This window comes from Parus major, chromosome 2, assembly GCF_001522545.3.
Source record: "Parus major isolate Abel chromosome 2, Parus_major1.1, whole genome shotgun sequence".
NCBI classification, from domain to species: domain Eukaryota; kingdom Metazoa; phylum Chordata; class Aves; order Passeriformes; family Paridae; genus Parus; species Parus major.
This window is the reverse complement of record NC_031769.1, coordinates 56,238,216-56,258,169: the sequence shown is the minus strand read 5'-3', so window position 1 is coordinate 56,258,169 and position 19,954 is coordinate 56,238,216. Positions and strand designations below refer to the sequence as shown.

Here is a 19,954-nt window from a genome sequence, read left to right as displayed (position 1 = left end):
TCAGTCCTTGTTTTAAAATATAGCAGCAAGCAGTGGGACAAGAAAGTATTTAAGGTCCAAACAAAATAGCACTTTTTGAATGAAAACCCGGTAATTTAAATGAAAATACATCAGTAGATAACAGCTTGCAATATTTTCTGAAGTGTATTACAGAAAGTTTAGTTGTGCTCCCAAACTCCTGGCTTGTGGTGAAAATACCACATCCAGTGGCATAGGAAACACTTCTACTCTTCCACTACTATATTCTTCCAATAGATGATATAATTTTTCACTGTTGTCTTTTCAAACTTTTGTAACAGGAGCTGAGGGTACTGCATTATTTTATCTTCTAGAAGGAACAGAAATCAATTGAGAAAGTATGAGAACCACCAAGTAACACACAAATGTGCTTTATTTCTGTTAAACCAGCTGGAGGAAAGTCTTAAGAAGACTTCCATGTATTTATTGTCATGTTTCAATCCTTAGGGACTGACTATCAAACCTTTGGTACAGTGGCTGAAAGTGAAGAAAACTGAACACAGAGAACCAAAACTGAATGAGAAACTTCATGGCAGAGTAAGATATTCTTAAAAAACCTTATGGTGTCTTTTGGATTTTTACAGAACACCTTAAGAGAAAACAAAATTTTTACTGAAAATGTCTTTTTTTGTAAGGGAGTGGGCTATCACATTTCAAGAGCAAAATCCTTCAAATATTTCAAAAGTTGTTTTAAGTTGCTGTTTCTCTTTGGTTCAAGTCCTGTGAGAGGATATTCACATGAAAGTTCTGGTCTTTCACTTGGGAATTCAGTGGGGCTGGGAGTACTGGGGAAACAGCACAGATGGAATATGCTTCTTTCTCTTCATCTAAAAGAGGAGAATGATTGTTGATTGCTAGGGCAAAGCATGTCCAAATAAATTTATTTTTCCTCCTCAAAAGCTGTTAATTTTTAGAAAAGGTATGAATGCAGGCTTTGTAGCTTGCATATTACATGGATAGATAGTCTGCTGCCCAGTACAGAATAATTATATACTGAAATTCCAGATTAATGACAACAGTCCCTGGATTTCTTTACCCTTTTAAAATATTTTGAAACACAAACTCTTCCAATTCACTTTCACAACACATGATAAAGTTTTCATTCAGTAAAAGAAAACATAACTTTTCAATATAAATAGAGGTTAAAGGATGGAGGACTATAAGATATCACAGAATAATCAAGGTTGGAAGAGATGTTCAAGAACATCCTGTTCAATCCATCAACACTTCAGCACCATAACCACCCATAAATCATATGCTCAGGTGCCACATCCAGACAGCTCTTGAACTCTTCCAGAGGTGGCAACTCCACCACCTCCCTGGGCAACTTATTCCGATGCTTACCACACTTTCAGTGAAAACTTTTTTTCCTGAAATCTGGGCCTCCCCTGTCACAACTGAGGACTGTTTCCACTTGTCCTTTCACTTGAGACACAGCAGAAGAGGCCAACACACACCTGCCTACACCCTCCTTCCAGGCAGTTGCAGAGATTGATAGGGTCTCCCCTGAGCCTCCTTTTCCTCAGGTGTAACAACCTCAGCTCCCCCAGCTGCTCCTCACAGATGTGCTCACGAGCCTTCCCCAGCTTCGTTGCTTTTCTCTGTACATGTTCCAGCATCTCAACATCCTTTTTGAAGTGAGGGGCCCAGAACAGAACACAGGACTATAGATACAGCCTCACCAGTGCCAAATCAGCAGGGCTGTTTCAAACCTAGCACCTGTATATCCTGCAGTAATCATTCCAATGTTCAGAGTGAAATGTTTATAACCATGCATAGAAAAAGGCCAAATTGTACATGCAGCTGCCTTGGTTTGCATCAAGAGCTGTAAGCTTCCAGATTTCTATCAACCATCTAATATACTTGGTATGAAATTTTGCCCTAGATATTAAAAGAATGGTGCCTACTTCTACTCTGAGGGGAGTATGAACTCCTGAAACATCTAAAAAGAATCACTGGGGAAACTGTTCAACTGAAATCATCACCTACACTAATAGTGGCAGATGTACTTTATAGGGCAGAAATGGAGATGGTAAAACAAGTCCATAAAAGTTTTAAAACTGAATGTTAAAATGGGGGTTTAAGTACCTTTTCATTTGAGACCCTTGTCATTCAAGAACACCTAGTGAATTTATAAAGAACTGGTTAGAAAGTTCAGGACCTTTGAAGAAAAGCTTATAGTAGTTAGTACTTCTGTAAATGGGAAAAAAAAAATCCAGCCATAAAATTATGCTGCATAGTCACCTGGTCTACCTTGAAATAAATTGAACTATTTTCTAATTACAATTTTTATTTCTGTAAAGATATTAATTTCACTCTCACTTTCCTAGGCCTTTGATCACATTCTTTCTGCTATAGAAGACATTTCTGGACAAATAGGGCATCATTATCTGAGAGACAAGTAAGTAATAACCAATTTAGAATCATGAAATACTGATAGGAAATACTATCTGTACATATATATAACTTTTTAAGCCTGTGAGCTTAGGGAAAGCAAGGATGCTAAATGCAGTTAAAGAGGTTACATACTGAATATACTGGAAATACAGCAAATATCAAAACAATGCATTTTTGTTCCCTTAAAACTAGAATCTCTCCTTTCTCTTCCACAGTTAAGATTATACCTTTGCAGGTGCCTCAGTTCAAATACAGGGTCATTCTCTCAAGATTAGAGAACTGAGTATTTGAAGAATTTTTCACCTAGAATGTCAATGCTGATTTATCTTTGTAATACTACATTTCATGAACACTATTTATGTGTGGAGGCACCAAAAATCCTCAGCTACAACTATGCTAGCTGTTTATCCTATCTCTACAAGGATGTGTTCAACACCTCTGAAAGTTATGGCAGAGGGTGCTCTGAAATTGCTCTGACAGTTTCAGCCTAAAAAACCAATAATGAACCATCCCCTCTGTTTATACTTGATTCATCTTGAGAGAAGCAGAATTACTCAGCTGAAAGATTCACCATTTCCTTTAAAGTACGTGTGAAGAGTTACCCTTGTGATGGACACACTTCCATACCTAGATGCATAAATGTGGAAAAAAGGACATTAAATCTGGACATCCTTAAGAGCTTATTTCAAGTTAGGCCATTGTCTCCCTGGAGTCAGGTCATTTTAGGTGCCAACAGCTACAGTTTTGACCTGCTAACCTCTTGCTGACTCAACATGCAAATTCCAATCCAAAAGCCAGTGGTTGTGTTAACTTTCTGCAGAGTCCACCTCTAATGCTTTCTGAGAGCTGAGTCTGTTAGCTTAGGTTTAGCATTATAATACAAAACAATACAATTCCTAGGCTGAAGCTACCTTGTACTGCAGCTCAAGCTGAATTGCTCACCTGCATCCGGTTATAGAGACTTACCTCCTTCCATTCCTTTTGCTCTTCATTCATGTATACAGTGAAGAATTTTCCTGAGGCACTCCAGACAGAACATCTTCTTTTTTTTGGTCTAAGTTTGTAGTTTACTTTTTGGGAATAAATTTCAGTAGGCTATATATAATATAGACAAATACATATCCAGTTTAGATAAATTGTCTCAAAGACAGAGCTATATTTTTAAAGTGGCGGATTAGCATGTGACTTCTTGCACGTCAGAAATTAATCCCTGTGAGCAAGAACAGAAGAAATAGCTTAATGTAGATTCATGGCTGAGTATGTGGTTTGATGACTAATGTATTTTGAATGAGACCATCTCAAGCCCGCCTTTTGTACTCTGTGTACATGAAAATGCTGCTTCCATAAAGAAATGGCAACCCCTAGCAACCTCACTGATGGGTGCATGTGTGGCAGCCTGAATTAGAGCTTGCCGGTCAGATGTTCTGGCCAGAGAAGAGGAATAATTATCAATTATGTGAATAATATTTAACACAAAAAGGTTTAAGTAATCAGAATCAAAAGATGTAAACTCAAAACAGCCACTGGACGAGATGGATAGAGTCATTCTCAGCAGTAGTCTCCAACACTGCCTCATGCCCTTTGGACAAAGTGTTGAGGAAGTCAGAAGAAAATACAACAGCCTTTAATCTTTTAGACTCTTAAGCATGACAGGGCAGATATGCTACAATCAGACAATCTTGGAAGAATAAATAATTGAAAATACACATGGCTACTATCCCCAGAGCAGAGTACATCAGTGGCATGAATAAAGCCCTCTGGCAGAGCTTTTGGAAGGGCACTGTTATTATGAATTGATTTTCTGGTCTGGCTGGCCTACCATGCAACTGGGGAATAGCAGATTGCTTTCCCAACAAGGGAAGAAAATTAAACATATTCAGAAGTGGAAAAATAAGGTAGAATGATCTCCCAAAGTATAAAACATGTTACTGACTCTGAAATGGGATACTGTAATCATAGCACTCTTGTAGTAGTGTTGGGTAAGTGAACTGATTAAATGCTCTTTGACAGCTGCATAAACCTGTAGCAGGCTTTTCCTTGACTTTCTTTACATGCTAATTCTAACTGAAAAGCTTCAAGACTCAAATTCCTCACATTCCACTGTTCACCCTTTTTTTCAAAGTGTTTAGCTCAAAAAATATAATTTATGCTAAATTAAAAATGCTTTGAAACTAAATTTGCTTGTTGCCATTAACACAGTTTGTTTAAATTATCAGGTGGTCCAATTTTGATAGGAAATTCCTCAGAAAAATACTGATGAGAAGGTCTGCTCAAAAATCAAGAGACCAAATCCTTAATGTTTTCCATGAGCTCAACTTGAAGGATGCAATTAGCTATGTGGCTGAGGTACTTATGAACACTTGTTGACATATTATAGCATCATTAGAAATTTGATCATTTAAAATTTATATTATAACTTAAAGTTGATATATTGCAGGAGATGCCTAAAGGAAAACTATTTCCATCTCAGATCTGCTTATTTATTTTTTTTAAATTTTTTTTTAATGTGTTTTGAGTGTTGGTACTGCTGGTTCAAGAAGCTGTAGTTCTCAAAATATTGTGCCTGATCACCAAATACTAGTATATTGTACTTGAGTGTACTTTTTCTGTTGCATTTTACTGACTATCTTTGTTTCTATATTCATTACATGAAAAAATACTGTAATTCTGGAGGGGTGTTGTCTTTCTAAATGTGTCAACAGGTTCTGGCTCCTGCAGGATAGTGGTTCTATGTGATGACAAATCTGATTTCAAGAAGCTCACATCCAAATGATTTGCATATGTGACCAAAGTATGGGACTGCTAATGTCAATCTGCCAGATCATTATAACATGCACAAAAAACCCCCAAAAACTGAAGGGTAACTTTAATTCAATGGAAACATCACCCCCATGTCAATAGTTAGGGTTAAATATACTACAAATATCAAATGCAATCAAAGAATTGTGAAGTTAGGGAAACTTAAGACTTGCAACAGGAGAAATTTTTAAATGTGGTTTGAAGGAAGTTTCTGATCTTCTGCAGAAGTACTCCAGCAATGTTGCCTGATTGTGTAAGAATTCCTAATCTTCTTCAGGATGAAATTAGTCACCTTACTTCAAACAGCCACAAATACTCAGTATTGATGTAGTATAAAGGATAGTTTTAAATGAAATATTTTTAATAGTGGTCTTTGAAATTATAATCTATCCATGCCCATGATCTCCAATTGAATTAATTTGCATGGTTTGCTGATATATATCAGTTAATTTCTTTAATTTAAATAAAAATTATTAGTATGACTCATACTACTATTACTACTGCTAAACTTTTTTTTTTTTTTTTTTTGAGACTGAATTCAGAAAACATGATGAAATTCAGAAATTATGTTAGTATGGAAAATGGAGAATAATTCACACGACAAGCAAATTCTTCCTTTTGAGATTTCCTAAATTATCTATTTGGTTTTTAAACCATCGGAGCTCAAGAACTAATTTTCTTTCTTGTGATACTTTCTAGGTCACACCTCAGAGGAAGAAAGTTGGATAATGACTTTGAGGTGGATGACCATAAAACTCATGCTCAGATTCATTGCTGAATCTGTTCAGTAGATTTGTTACAGTGTTTCTTCTCTTTAATAGCTGCAAAGGGCTTTACAGATCACTAATACATGCAGATTTAGGATCAGAATTTTTTTGATATCTTTGATCCCATATAGTAAAGACAGATTACTAAAAGTTAGATTAATAAATTTTTGGGAGATGAAACATAAGGGAACTGCTATTTGTTGCATTAGTCCAAATGCTATTTCTGTATATTGTTTCTTGCAGATAAGTTCTATTGGGAAAATGTCTACTGAGCTTATAATAATAGAAAAAGAATTGAAAGTTCTCCAAGTTCTACAGAATTTTGCAACATATTTTCTTCCAGCAGAAATGAATTATGAGTTATGAATCCTAAAGTCATTTCACCTTTGTCACTTTAATATTTTCTTCAATGATACATTGCTTTAACAATTTTATCTTCATTTTTCAAATATATCTTTGAACTAAATATCTATGAATTACAAGCTGACATTGAAATTGAAGCCATTTCTCCCAGGACAAGTAAAGACCTGTCTCCTCCAGCTACTCAATCTCTTCTGACTTGCAAGAAACTGAGCAATTAAAAAAATTATTTTATATCTTTTTCTTTGTTCAACTCTGCTGCTATGCTGCATCTATATAATAAATAAGAGTTGAGAGAGTTCAGTCTCAATCTAAGTAAATTCCTTACAGTTGAGAGGGGAGAACCTAAACCAAGAAAAATTAAAATAATCCAGAGCAACTGAAGGGAAGTGACTTAAAATACTCATAGTTTGTAACTTGTTCTGGCTAAAATTCCTTCACTGACAATATGGTACGATGCATGTATGAAACATTAAACTTGATTTGTAAAGAAAGTTAGATTCACTTGAAAATGAACGGGAAAATGTTCTCCCAGAGTTCAATTTTATTAACCTCAAATTTTCTGCCTGCAGAGGCTACAGTGTATTTCATACAGTTGGAGAAATGTAGATTAAATCTCTATTCTGCAAGGGAGATGATTTTTCTTGATTATTACTGTTTAAAATTTAGACACCTGCCATGTGATTTCTCTCTGCTGTGATTCAAAACCATAGATGGTTTCAGCTTGTGTAACCACAACGTCACACAACATATACTTTTTAGCAAAGCAAGAGATTACTTAAGGTGTAAGGGAAAGTATGAAGACATAAAACTGAACTTTTCCAGCAGTTCACTTCTGTGACACTAGTTTTAAAACTCAAAGAAAATCTATCTCTTCAGTATCTCATCTTGTCATGCCATAACCTCTTTCTAATAGTCTTGTAGACTTCTATCACCACTTAATATTTGTTGATTCCAGTTTGGTACAGGATAGAAAACTTAGTGTTGTGTATTTGGTATTGTGTGGTGATGTGTTGATACATGAACATCTGTATGTATATCCCTATGCTCTTGGATTGCAACACTGTACAAAGTAAAACCGCAAATCTATTGAGGCACAGGAAATCACTCACCCCTTCAAAATCAATTTCTAACAGTGGAATAGATTTTCTCGTTGCTTTGTTTGTTGGGATAATCAAAGAAACCATAAGACCAAAAAATGTTTTTTATTTGATACCTAGATACAACTCCTCCCACACTTCTTGTGCCATTTGCATAAATACAGTCTCACAAATTATTTGTATTCTGATACATATTTTGTCCTAGGTTTTTACAGCTGTTATATGTCTTGTTTCTTTCCATGACCAGGGAGAACGTAGAGGTTCGCTGGCATTTATACGTTCTCCAAGTACAGACAACATGGTAAATGTGGATTTCAGCACTCCACTCCCAGGCACAGTGGAAAGTTCTGTCTCTTATTTATTGTAAGTAATGTGGATTGACAGAGTGGTATATGAGAAGAAATTGAAACACTGCTATACAAATTGAAAAATGCAAATTACAGGGGCTTCAGTCACTACTTTTTTGAATTTTAATATTTTCAACCACAGAAAATGGGTATATATGGATTTATAATGTTGTATTTTACACACAGTTTTTTTTCCGTAAACTCTGGTAAGATGAAGCAGACATCCACATTAGAGTTGTTTCATTTGCCTTTGGTTTTCCAGCTGTTATATACAGGGCTAGATGTTATTTCTGTGTTCGCTCCAGAAAAAGTAAGGGGAGAGGTGAGGAAAAAAATTGCCCTTAACTTTTTGATGAATCTGTCACTGAACAGATAACATGTCATGTAAACTGTGAAATTTACACATTTGGTACATCCCCCTGAAAGGCAGAAGCCAGTGATGTTTTCACATTTCCCGTTAGGCGTTTACTCACTTATTGTCATTTAGTCAGTCCTTACTTTTCCTTTTCCTTTTTTTTTTTAAACTTCATCTTCTTTTCTCCTTTTTATTCCTCGTCTTCCTGTTTTTTTCTTCCTCTTCAGCAATCACTGATTTTAAAAACCGCTATTTGTGGTTTTCTTCAGGAGAGAAAAAGCTGGACCAGTTTGCCTTGACATGCAAGCTTTAGAGCAGAGAAGGAAAAGTATTCGGGACACGGAAGATACCCTCGCTCATCACACCCTACAACAGTACCTGTATAAACCCAGGCAGGAGGTGAGAGCAACAGGCTAGCATTGGATGGTTTTAAAATCTAAACCTAAGAGGAAATAGGAACCAAACCTTGCGAGTGAAATTCAGAAGGAGGGAACCCACTGCAAAATCCGCACCCTTGAGGAAGATAGGCTCTTTGTGTGATTTCTCATATAACAACAAGGCTTTTAAAAAGAACTAGTGCATTTGAAATCACTGGGGCCAGTGGAATGCAGAACTGTGTCCAGCAAAGGTTCTGATCAGGATTAAATGAAGTGTATCAACTGAAGTGATTCAGACACTTATAGGGAGGGGCTTACTTTGAGTGACAGTCCACTCTTACACACTTAAAATTCCTGGACTTGTTTCATGAAGAAAAAAGAAAAATGGGAGTTTCATTATTGCCTTCAGACTAGTCTTTAGTTCATTCTTATGGAGTTGTTTACATTTTTGTGACACTGATTGAATGCACTGATTCAGGGCTTTCATCTGTATTTCTAAGTAAATGAATATTGTCTTCCCTTCCTGGCCACAGCACAAACACCTGTACAGTCGACATGAGATCATGCACAGTGAAGATGACAAACAAGACAAGGAGATTTTCCATAGGACAATGAGGAAGCGCTTAGAATCTTTCAAGAGTACCAAACTAGGAATAAACCATTCCAAGAAGTTCAATAAAATCCACAAACGAGATCGGGGCCAAAAAAGGGTAAAAATACTTTCACCAGGACCCAGATGTAGCCATCTATTATACAATCTAATGGGTGGGAAGGGTAGGGAGGACTCTGAAAGGTCCTATGTCCTGCATTTATCTCTGTCCTATAGAATTTCATTAATTTAGAGGACCTAAGCAAGAAGAGATTAAACTAGGAGGTAACTCAAGGGGCTTCTTCTCACATTCTGCACTTCTCTATGCTTTGGGACTCTTCTTCTGGGTGAGAGATTCCTGATCACTTGAAAAACAACAGACCCTGAATCATGCTACTACACTGTGGAGACATTTTGCAGGATAGAGGTAACAGGATAGCTCTATAGCACGGAGCATTCAACCAAATTTGTGTGAAACTGAGAGGGAACACACAGCAAAAAAGGGCTAAAGTTTCCTTTCTTTTACCCTATCTGTACACAATTCAAGTGTAGGTGGGAAATTAGTGGCAACCATATTGAGTCTCAGACAAATATTACAATGATTTCAGGGTTATTCTGCTGGACTCATCATTTCAAAGGGTGTCACTGTCATTGCTATCTGATGACATTAGCATTTTTGGTCACTTTTTGCTTTCTTTTCAGAGAAATAGCAGTGTCATACCAAATGGAAACATTCCTTCAGAAAATCCAGTACAAGATTTTACTTTGAAGGAAAAAGGTAAAAAGACTCTTAGACTGTTTTCATTAACTGAATTTTACCAGCTACATTGCCAGTAAAGCATCACTAAAAGATTTTGTGATATGCCATAGCAAATTTGATAGTAAAAATGGACTTCTAGTCATAATTCATAACTTGGAGTGGTGATCTGTATCATGCTTAAATGCAGTGTTTGGAAGTTGGTTTTTTAGGAATCTGGATGACAAACAAAATTTTAGTTGGCCTTTTTCCCACATTTTAAAAATATCACGTTTATATTCTGTAAACAAAACAATACAGTGGCTACAATATAAATGAACTTTCAGCTTCTGTTTGGATAAGGTACACAGATCTGCTAACTTTTTTTCATCACAACAGGATGTCTGCCTAAGACACCAGCCATATAAAATTCAGTAGCTGAGATTACATTCTTATCTGAGTTAAAGTCCACTGTTTTATAAGGGTCTGAATCAGAGCTGAGGCTATGTAAGCATGATATCACTCAAGGAGGATGTAGCTTTGGAAGGAACACAGAGTCAGAGTTATTCCAGCACTGTTCCACCCTTCATGAATGGATCTATCACATGGGTCAGACTTGGAAGTGTAACTGGAAGCTGACCAGCCTGGGACAATCTCTAGCAAAAGCTGGTTTTGCACTTGAAGCCCCAAATTCTTTCCTGTCTTAGCCATATTTTTGGCATTGGTGTCAGGCATGGCAAGATGGGATGGGTGCTAACATGTTTGTTATACAATTTTAAAATGTGTCACTTCAAAACTGAAATGTAGTAAAAAGCCACTGAACTATGATTTGTGTTCTTCCCTCTGTAACTTCTTGATCCCAAAGACAACTCAAATAAAATAGAGAGGGAATTATCTTTTGTCAGTAGCTCCAAGCAAATATATTTTTCCTTATGTATCTTCTTTGAATAATTTACTGAGTGTTGTTTTTGTTTGACTGAGAGGGTCAGCATGGATTGGCTCCCCAAGTGTAATATTCTAGAACTACTTTACTTGGGAAGTGCTTTCCAAATACTCCTAAGTAGGTCATTCAATATTGTCTTATTAAAGAACTCTGCATAGAGGTGTCATCATCTACTTAAAACCAAAAAAGTTTAATTGTAAGACAGTCTTAACAAGTGGTTTAGCAGCTAGTGCAAAACTTATTCTACTGCAGCAAAAGCAGCAATGACCTCATTGGGTTTGACAGTAGTCATTATACTAATGCTGACCTGTGTCAAGTGATGAGAATCCTTGTTAAAGGTGTATTTTTGATAACCATGACAGCATCAAACCAGTAGGAAATAGCATTTTCTAACAGAACTGATATAAATCTCTAATGAAATTGCACTTTTTTTTTTCTTTTTTTTTTTCCCTAGATTTGGAATTTTCTGAATCAGAAGAAAATAATGATTATGAGACTTTGCATCTAGGCAAAGGAGTTGATTTCCTGGCTAATGTGACGAAACAAAATTTCACAGATACTCCAGCTGGTAAAAATATCTATTATCTACAAAGGGTTTTTTTTCCCTCAAATATAACAAAATGTACTAGAAATGCTGATGAGTTAGCCTGTTTTTTTTTTTTTTCTTTGTTTGATTTTGTGATTTTATGTGTTCAATCTCAAAATACATTTTCTTAATATTAATTTAACATAAAGATTTTTGGATCTGGAGGTATGGAGAGTATCACATTTCAAACCGACAGTAGTTGTGAACATGACTATCTAAACCAGTTTTAAAGCCACTAATTATTTCTAGCAGCAGAAAATGTGATTTTAGAATTGTCTTACCTCACAAGACCAGTCAATACTAGTCCTCTGGAATTGTTTTTCCTCTTGCATTGGAACTTCGTTGTGATAAATTTTGTTCTTATTTCAGGCAAGATTTCTCCTTTTATATTGACAATCCCATCAGATCCTTACAGGCTTATAGAAGTCACTGAAAAGGGCAGATTTGCAGCATTTCTGGAGCACTAAATGTCCTTGATTTCCAGCCCTGAAAGACTCCAAAACACTAGATTGGAAGCTTATAACAATATATAACAGAAACCATATCACATGACTTATGGAGTTATAAAATTCAGTATTTCTCTTCAGCACTTCTGTATTTAAATTTTTTCAGCATGACACTTTTTGCTTCATGTGTAATTAATGCCTACAGAAGAAAAAGACTTGTGTCCATACTTTTGTGGCAGACAACCTTAACTGCACTTTATGCATGACACTGTTTGATGACAAGTTCTATGTTTGAGTATGTATAAAGAGACCTAGAAATGAGTGCATGGCAAGATGCAAAATGCTTATCTAAAAGCTCGTCAGACTTGGCAACTGTATGAACAGTCTCCTATATCTTACTTTTGACCATTTCATGGCTTACCATAGCTGCCTCACACTCATCTGTTTATGGAGTGGTGAAGTTGGGATTTTTTTCACTTTTTTTTCACTTTTTTTTTTATTTTATTTTATCTTTATGGATTTGATTTGAATTTTCTGCAGTTATTTTATGTTATTTTATGTTGTGGCTTTTTTTTTTTCCCTGTTTAACACTTGTGGACTGATTATTTCTTTCATTGATTTTATTTTTTGTCTCAATATATCCCTAATATAATTGCATTTTTGATGTGACAACTAATTTTTCTCTTTAATTGAAATCCAATATATGTCTAGCAATAACCAAGGTATATGTGTGTGTAAAGGTCTGTGTACTGACTTAGCCACATCCATACCCCAGAGCATTATCAGCCCATTATTTCCAACAACCCTTCTCCTTTTATATAAACCATTTTGCTGTATTATCAAGAAATTATTTTGATTACTTTTATTTGTCACCCGTGAATTTTTTTTTTTAGGAATTGATAACCCAGTATTTTCAGCTGATGATGACCAAAGCATCTACATGAAGTTCTCACCATGGTTATCTAGTGAAGACACTGTGGTACCATCACAAAGGGCCCGAGTGCAGCTTCCATATTCTCCAGACAACTTCAGACGGCTCACTCCAATCCGGCTCAGCAATAAATCAACAGATTCCTTCCTGCTAGCAGATGGCCCAGAGGACCGACCCAGATCTTTTCTCCCAGAATCAACACATATGTAATATTTTAAAAGATATTATCACCTTTATTTTTTTACCAGACTTCCTATCGCTCCTGACAAGTAAACTTATTTTTCTGTTTTTTCTTCTTTCAGAAAATCTCTTTCTTTCCTGATTTCTCTGTACAACTAAACTTCTTTTATTTCCCTCCAACTTAATTAACAAAACTTCTATTTTCCTTCTGCAGAAGAGCTGTTCAACTATTTGGGGTCCAATGTCTCGCTACTTTTACAGCAGATAAGGGTCCTTCTCTTTGTTTTCACTTGAATATTTTAAATGTCAAGAAAATAGTATTCCAAGTACCAGAATACTGGACATACATTTTCAAGAGGCTTCACGTTTCCTGGTTAGTCAGTCCTAGATGATAAATCTGGTACCTGAATCCCCTAAAAAGAATAAAATTTTTTGACTCTGTTGCTAAGAAGCCTTGAGTCATGTGTGAACATTTGTCCAGATTATTTATCCAGTGTCCAGGAAGCAAAAATGCCCCACTGCTACAATACAACTATTCAGTGACACTACTGATGTACCATTAAATTACATAAGAAAGAGGTTTAAAATTATTCATGTTTACTAAAATGCATCAGAGTCTACTTGTGGGGATAATTACACAATAGAATTGTGGAGAAGCAGAATTCCATTTAGAGCTTTATCCTTAAACTGTGAATTTATCTTAATCCACACCTTATTTTGAAACTAGAAAAAGGCTTAGCTTTCTGGTGCAGCAAATAACTTGTTATTTCTAATGTGTTAGAGGCTTAAAATTAAATTGATTCTGGATTTAAATTAATATCTCAGCTGCCCTTTAACTTCTGCTGTGTGGAAATTTTCCACACCCTAAAATCAGACCTTATTTTTGTAATCAAGTCAGGCTTCAAACGAGGTGGGTCAGGTCCACAGTTCAGATATAATAATTGAATAAAACACAGGGCACTTCAGGGAATGTGCAATGAAACACAAAAGTCAGTGTCATCGTGAATACACTTTTGTGGAATCCATGGTCACAAATATATGTCTTAGTGTCCCCTGTGTGTCAACAAAAAAAGTAAGTTGAAAGTATTCTGTAGCTGGTTGATGAAACATTGCTGAGACAAACACCTCAGGCTAAGAGAGAACACTGCTAATTTTGACATAAGAAGAATTTCACTTGAAAACAAATAGAAAAGGAAGTTCCATTTTTCTTCTGTTCTGGCTTCTGTCCCTTCAGAAGATGTGCTAGTTCAAGCGTAATTAGAGGAAGCACATCATTTTCATTACTGGAGTAACCTGTAGATCTGTGTTTGGTTTCAGTACTTAGTTTCTTAATAATACATCTTTGTTTATTTATTTAAATGTTTTAAAATAAACACTGGATTAAGCACTGTGAATTACAGTCCAACATCCTGATTAAAAGTGTGAACAATGAGCAGCATTCCAAAAGGAAAATTTCACCTTAACACTTACCCACATTGAAATTCTCTTCACTCTTTTCCCCACTAAGAACATTGTCACAAAATACTGACATATGACCTGCAGAACATTCTCTTGCTAGCTTTTGTTCTTTTTCTCCATTTAATTGCTTTATTTATAATTCACTTTATTAGGAAGTGGTATGTGTAAGTTCATTTGTAGGTATCTTTGATATGTCAAAATCACTGGATTTTTGACTGCTATGTTTCTTAATAAGTGTTTTGCAAAGTTAGATTTCCCAACCTACTAAGCATACATCTTCATTACTGTCTGAAACAGTCCTCTGAATGATCTCCTTAACAAAATTCTCCCAATAAGAGAATGATACTAAAATTTAAATTAAAATGTTTTAAATAACAATGGAAACTGGAAGCCAAGAGTGGAAATATTCTCTACATACCTAATGTATACAGGAAACTGATTATAGGTTCTGGTCAATAAGAGATTGACTCCCTGAAGTCAAACCCTCTGCTATTTGATTGAAAGAGTACAATTTGTTCCAAAAATTTAGAAAATATTTCCTTGCTGAGCATCAGGATTGTTTCAAGATGAAAATACACCTTAGTGGCCAGATGACAGCTCAATCTCCTATCTGAAACAGGCAGTTGTTCACCCTAAACACTGAGCTAAGTTTTGCCTGACATTTAGCAAGGATAAGAAGTTTAATTAACTCACTTCAAGTTGTCCAAGACAGAATTGGATACAGAGTAGAGTTCTTCAGGAAAAAAAAAATCTGAAACCACTCACTTTCATAAGATTTCCATAAAAATAGCCAAAAGCAAAGCCCAGTAGCCAGCATACTAACAGATAAAGTGTGCACAAATTGAGAACAAATATTTCTATTTAATTGTGCTCTCTAGGTGATATGGACCATGATGTTGAAATGACAGAATACTCCTCTTCAGATGATCAACTAAACCAAAATGGAAATGTTTCAGTGAATCCTCTCCACTTCTTCCCCTCTTGTCTTCAAATGCCTTGGACACAAAACTATTCTTCATTGGAAAACAGAGGGAATATATCTCTTTCTGCTGTCTCTGAGTACATTGCTTCATGTGACCCAAATGTACCTGATCTCTTCTGGGAATCGGGTACAGATATGAATAACAAAGAGACAGTAAACTCAGGTTATTGTTCTGAAGTTAGCTTCAAGTCAGAGAATTCACAAGAAGAAAATACTCTGCTTATGTTTGAAGGGCTGGAAGACTCTTACATAAAGGAGCCCCAAGAGAAGAAAATGTTGCTTGACATAGAAGGGAACTACAGGTCTGCTGCAGCCAGACGTGTACAAAGCCGACGTTCTTTCCACAGGCCAAAACCTCTGCATCACCCTAAGCTTCAGAAGCTGGCATCTCTTCCAGCATCTTGCCATGTCCCTCCACATTCCTTGGAACAGGAGGAAACACAATTGTGAGCCAGGACTTAATTGAAAGAAGAAGATGAACAAAGGGCTTTTGTAAAAATTGAGAGCAACCTATTGGTTCATAGGATGTGCTCTAGGATGGCTTCAGGTGGAAAGGGAATGGGGTACTGTGATGTCAGAAACACTGGAGCTTTTCTGCTGCACTTACATTTTTAAGTTCTTATTCATAATGAAAGGGTGCATAGTGAGGGGGAATTATGACTCCTTGATATTTTGTCATGTAGACTGTTACAAATAATCTATTATTTTTGGAGGGCTAAACCAAGAATCTTTTCAAATGGTAAATCCTTGTGTTTTTTTACATGGAGATGGTTTATTATGCCATTATGCCATAAATACATTTAAAGGAATAGGCAGCATTTGCTGCTTCAGTAGTGGAATTAAATATTTACGCTCTATGAAGTTAAAGTAGGAGAAGCCAATGGTTAGCCTCTTCCCTGCTAAGTATACTATGATTGAAATGGATCAGTGCCTTTTATAAGTGCAAGCTAAAGAAAAATATGTTCCTGCTCTTGAATATTTGTGTCACTGAATAATTGTGGAATGTTGGCTCTTGTGTAAAACTTCCCAGGGAGAGGAAAGTCCTGGAATCTTGAAATTTAATCAAGTACTCCAGGAGGACCATTTCCTTCCTTCACCTTCACTCCCTCAACTCAGTAGGACAGGAATGAAAGAAGATCCAGAATTAGCTCAGAATTTTAATTTGCACCGTCACAAGCAATTCATTTCATATTCTTAATTAAGCTGCTCTATTTTAAATAGCCTCAGACAGAAGTGTAAATATTTGTCATTTTTACTGCTGCTTTGGAAGACACCTTCCAAATACTGTTAGATTATCCTGTTAATTTATGTATCACTTTCAATAGCTGATCAGGATAGTGGTCTCTCAGATGGCGTTCTGCATTTTGCCACATGGTTTAAGTGCCACAAAGACTCAGGATGTTGATGGTTTAAAGTATTGTACAGAGGCAGTTTGGCTACTGTGCATGTATATACCTACTTGTATTAGGAATGTCCTTTTTTTTGTCTGTGGTTTTCTGTCAAATGATAGTTATGATTGCACTAGACACTTACTGCATATGAATTAGATCTACATCACCTTGAAGACAGCTGGAGACATCAGTGAAAGCCAACACAGATGAAGACTAAATAAAAGTGAAAACTCTGAGAACCTCTCATAGACGTGTAATACTACATGCCTGTGTATAGTCCTCTGGCCATTTTGCCTTAGATGATTCCAGTCCCGAAATTTTGGCTTGAAATCTTCAGTGGTATAAATTGTAAAGGTTCTAGGACATTAATAGGAGAGTTCTTAGCCACTTCTGTGATTCTAATATGTTCCTACTTTCTATTTGATATCAGTGTAAACCATTTGCAAATGAGCTGTCACCTTCAGGGAAGTATCTGAATTAAGACTGAATCCTGGACAGAGGCTTTATGTGGTAAATTGTACTTTATCTATAGGAATTAATGATTGTTTCACTCTACCTACCCAGATTCTGAACAGGGTTTGAGATAATTCTGTGTCAGATATCAAAATTGATATTTACCCAGACACCCAAGAAGAGTGGAGCAATGTGTGAAAACTCATGCCCACATCTTTTTTTTATCTTTGTCCTGTATGCTAAAACTGTATTTTAGGCTGGTGCAAATAGTAGAGATGTGATGGAAAATATCATATATAAACCTAGACAGATACAAAATGTTCATCTCTAGAGACTAGATTCAGAGAAGTGGTTCTTTTGGTATCAACCCACAAGCAGCTGCCTATTTGGCTGTCATCTTGGGCAGTGATTCAAATCAGTGTCCCTAACTGGAAAGTTTTATCACTCAGAGCTAGTCTTGTTAAAATTCAATAATGTAAATACAGTGTTTTGTGAAACCGAGTACATGCGAGCATACTATTTTGATGAAGTAGAGCATATTCATACTGTTCTAGATACTATAATTAGAACAAATATTTTAGTAATTGGCATAGATATGTAACAGGACCATGACTGATCCTAAATGTTAGTACAGGTAAAGTGCAATGTGCCAAAATCTACCCTTCTGTCTCACAGCATAATGTTGAAGTACCAACACCAAAATTGGCAAGATGCTCATCAGGTGTGGGCTCTGAAATAAAACTTTAATTTCTTATTGGTGTCATACAGAGATAATTTCTGTGCTGCAGTCAGGAAGAGAACCACACTGTGGACTGTTTTCTGCATGCTTGTTAGACCATTACCAATCTCTTTTTGTACAGGCTACCTCAAGGAAACATTAATAAATTGTCATCAGCAGATGGGAGTTTTCACCACATAAATATTGCACAGACAAGAGTATGCAATTTTGAAAACCACAGGATATGTTTTTATTGGTTTTGTAAGCTTTTACGCTAAAGAAAAGAGAATCTACAGACACCACCATATTTACAAACACAGCAATCTCTGAAAAGTAAGCAGGACCTTGTATGTTTTTGAGGGGCTGTGTGCTGTAGTATTATAAAACAGAGAGGAACATCACACCATTTCAAACAACAGAAATGGAAAGACTCTATACAAAGGTCTTACTCCTCTGTTTTAAAGGCCTTAGGCATTTTCTATATGTTGTATTACTACAGCTGAACAAATAAAGGATAAAATGGGCCATTTTGATAGTGAAGAGATGTTTCCCTGGAATATCTTGCATAATTCCTGAATCTCATAAGTCCCTAGAAGAGGTTTTCTAGTAGAATTGATTCTACAGCAAGGTTTTGTTTGCTGTAATTTCTCAGTTCGAAATGTGATGAAAAAACTTTCACATCCCCAGTTGCCACATTTGAGAATGTATTCATAGCTATAAAATAGTGGATTATAGTTCCTTTTTTTATCAAGGGAAATTGCTCCCAGTGTCTACCAGGGTAAATACAAAAAAGCAGGTTATAACAATTGATACTTTTTTCTTTTGTCATACTTTTTTCTTTTTATGCATACTGTCTCATTGTACATTCACATTTCCCAAAATATGTGTACCTGTGGGTGAAAGTGTTTGGTTACTTCTTCAGCATGATTTAATCAGTCAAGCACCATTAATTTCTACCACAGCAATATAAATTCAGAGCAGCTGAGGATATGGCTGTAAGTATCAGCTTTTTTTTTTTTTCCCCTTGTTTATTAGATTGGAATGATCAGTTGACAACTTGTTCACTTCTGGTGAGGCCAGTTCAGTTCTTACTTCCCTGAAAACTCTGTCTTTAAATTTTTTTTGGACATGCTCTGTCAGAAAAAGGAAAGCTGGGCATTCCACGGTTGCTATTTATTGAACAAGTAACTATGGCCTACCTTGTTGCAAAAAAGATGAAATGAAGAAATATTTGATGTTCCATCCACATATTTTGCTCCATTGTTCTTTTTAACTGTTTATTATGTTGCACTATGATCTAGCATTGTTAAATCCAGAAGTGTTGCCTGCATTGAGATGAATTCTGTCTCTCTTATCTGTGAATCTACTTATTGAAATATACGAAATTATGTTTTACAAATACATGGTCTAGTCAGAGATTTATGTAACAAAGGTTGCAAAATAATCACGTGCCTTAAATTGTCACTCTTTGAAGTGCTGTTGTTTGAAGATACTTGTGTGTACCTTCCAAAAGGTGTCAACTTACTTCATATATTTTTAAACAAGTCAAGTTGTTCTGCTAATGTCTTTATAGAACTGTTTTAATAGTATATCATCATGAGAAGTTTGGCAATAAATTGTATCACTTTGGTGGAATCACACAGTTTTGGCAAGTGATTTAGAGAATCATTTATTTATTACACTTCAGAAGACTTTGCACTCAAGACTTCTGAGAAGTATGTATTTCTGCTCCCAAATCAAAGCTATAAAAGACAATAGAATTCTGCTGATAATTCATGTTGTTTATAAACCACAAATCATTAAAAGCAGCAAAACTGGTAGATCTCTTGAGGCTCATTCAGACAACTACAACACTTTTTGTATAGTTCTAGCCCTACTGTAGTCAATGACAGAATTCCAATTGACTTTTTAAGCCAGTATTTCCATCCATCAAGCAGGAAGGCACATATTTTGTCAAGTTATATATAAAGATATAACAATTATTTATCATTTAAATTTTACATAAATGGCATATGGCATCT

General features: G+C 35.8%; 1 protein-coding gene across 2 annotated transcripts in view; it reads left to right on the top strand.

Annotated features, from left to right (window-relative positions):
• SLC9A3 (solute carrier family 9 member A3) overlaps nucleotides 1-19,753 on the top strand; it is a 56,478-nt gene extending 36,725 nt beyond the window's left edge. The window contains exons 8-17 of one of the 2 annotated variants that reach the window (XM_015619348.2): nucleotides 466-555; nucleotides 2,349-2,419; nucleotides 4,632-4,761; nucleotides 7,689-7,804; nucleotides 8,413-8,542; nucleotides 9,054-9,230; nucleotides 9,812-9,887; nucleotides 11,243-11,356; nucleotides 12,714-12,957; nucleotides 15,268-19,753. In XM_015619348.2, coding sequence (XP_015474834.1) covers nucleotides 466-555; nucleotides 2,349-2,419; nucleotides 4,632-4,761; nucleotides 7,689-7,804; nucleotides 8,413-8,542; nucleotides 9,054-9,230; nucleotides 9,812-9,887; nucleotides 11,243-11,356; nucleotides 12,714-12,957; nucleotides 15,268-15,271 — 1,152 coding nt within the window. In that variant the 3' untranslated portion in view covers nucleotides 15,272-19,753. Of the gene's footprint in view, nucleotides 1-465; nucleotides 556-2,348; nucleotides 2,420-4,631; nucleotides 4,762-7,688; nucleotides 7,805-8,412; nucleotides 8,543-9,053; nucleotides 9,231-9,811; nucleotides 9,888-11,242; nucleotides 11,357-12,713; nucleotides 12,962-15,267 lie in introns of those variants that run through there. The other variant, XM_015619349.3, reaches the window with a different exon arrangement.
• The last annotated feature ends 201 nt before the right edge of the window (nucleotides 19,754-19,954 follow it).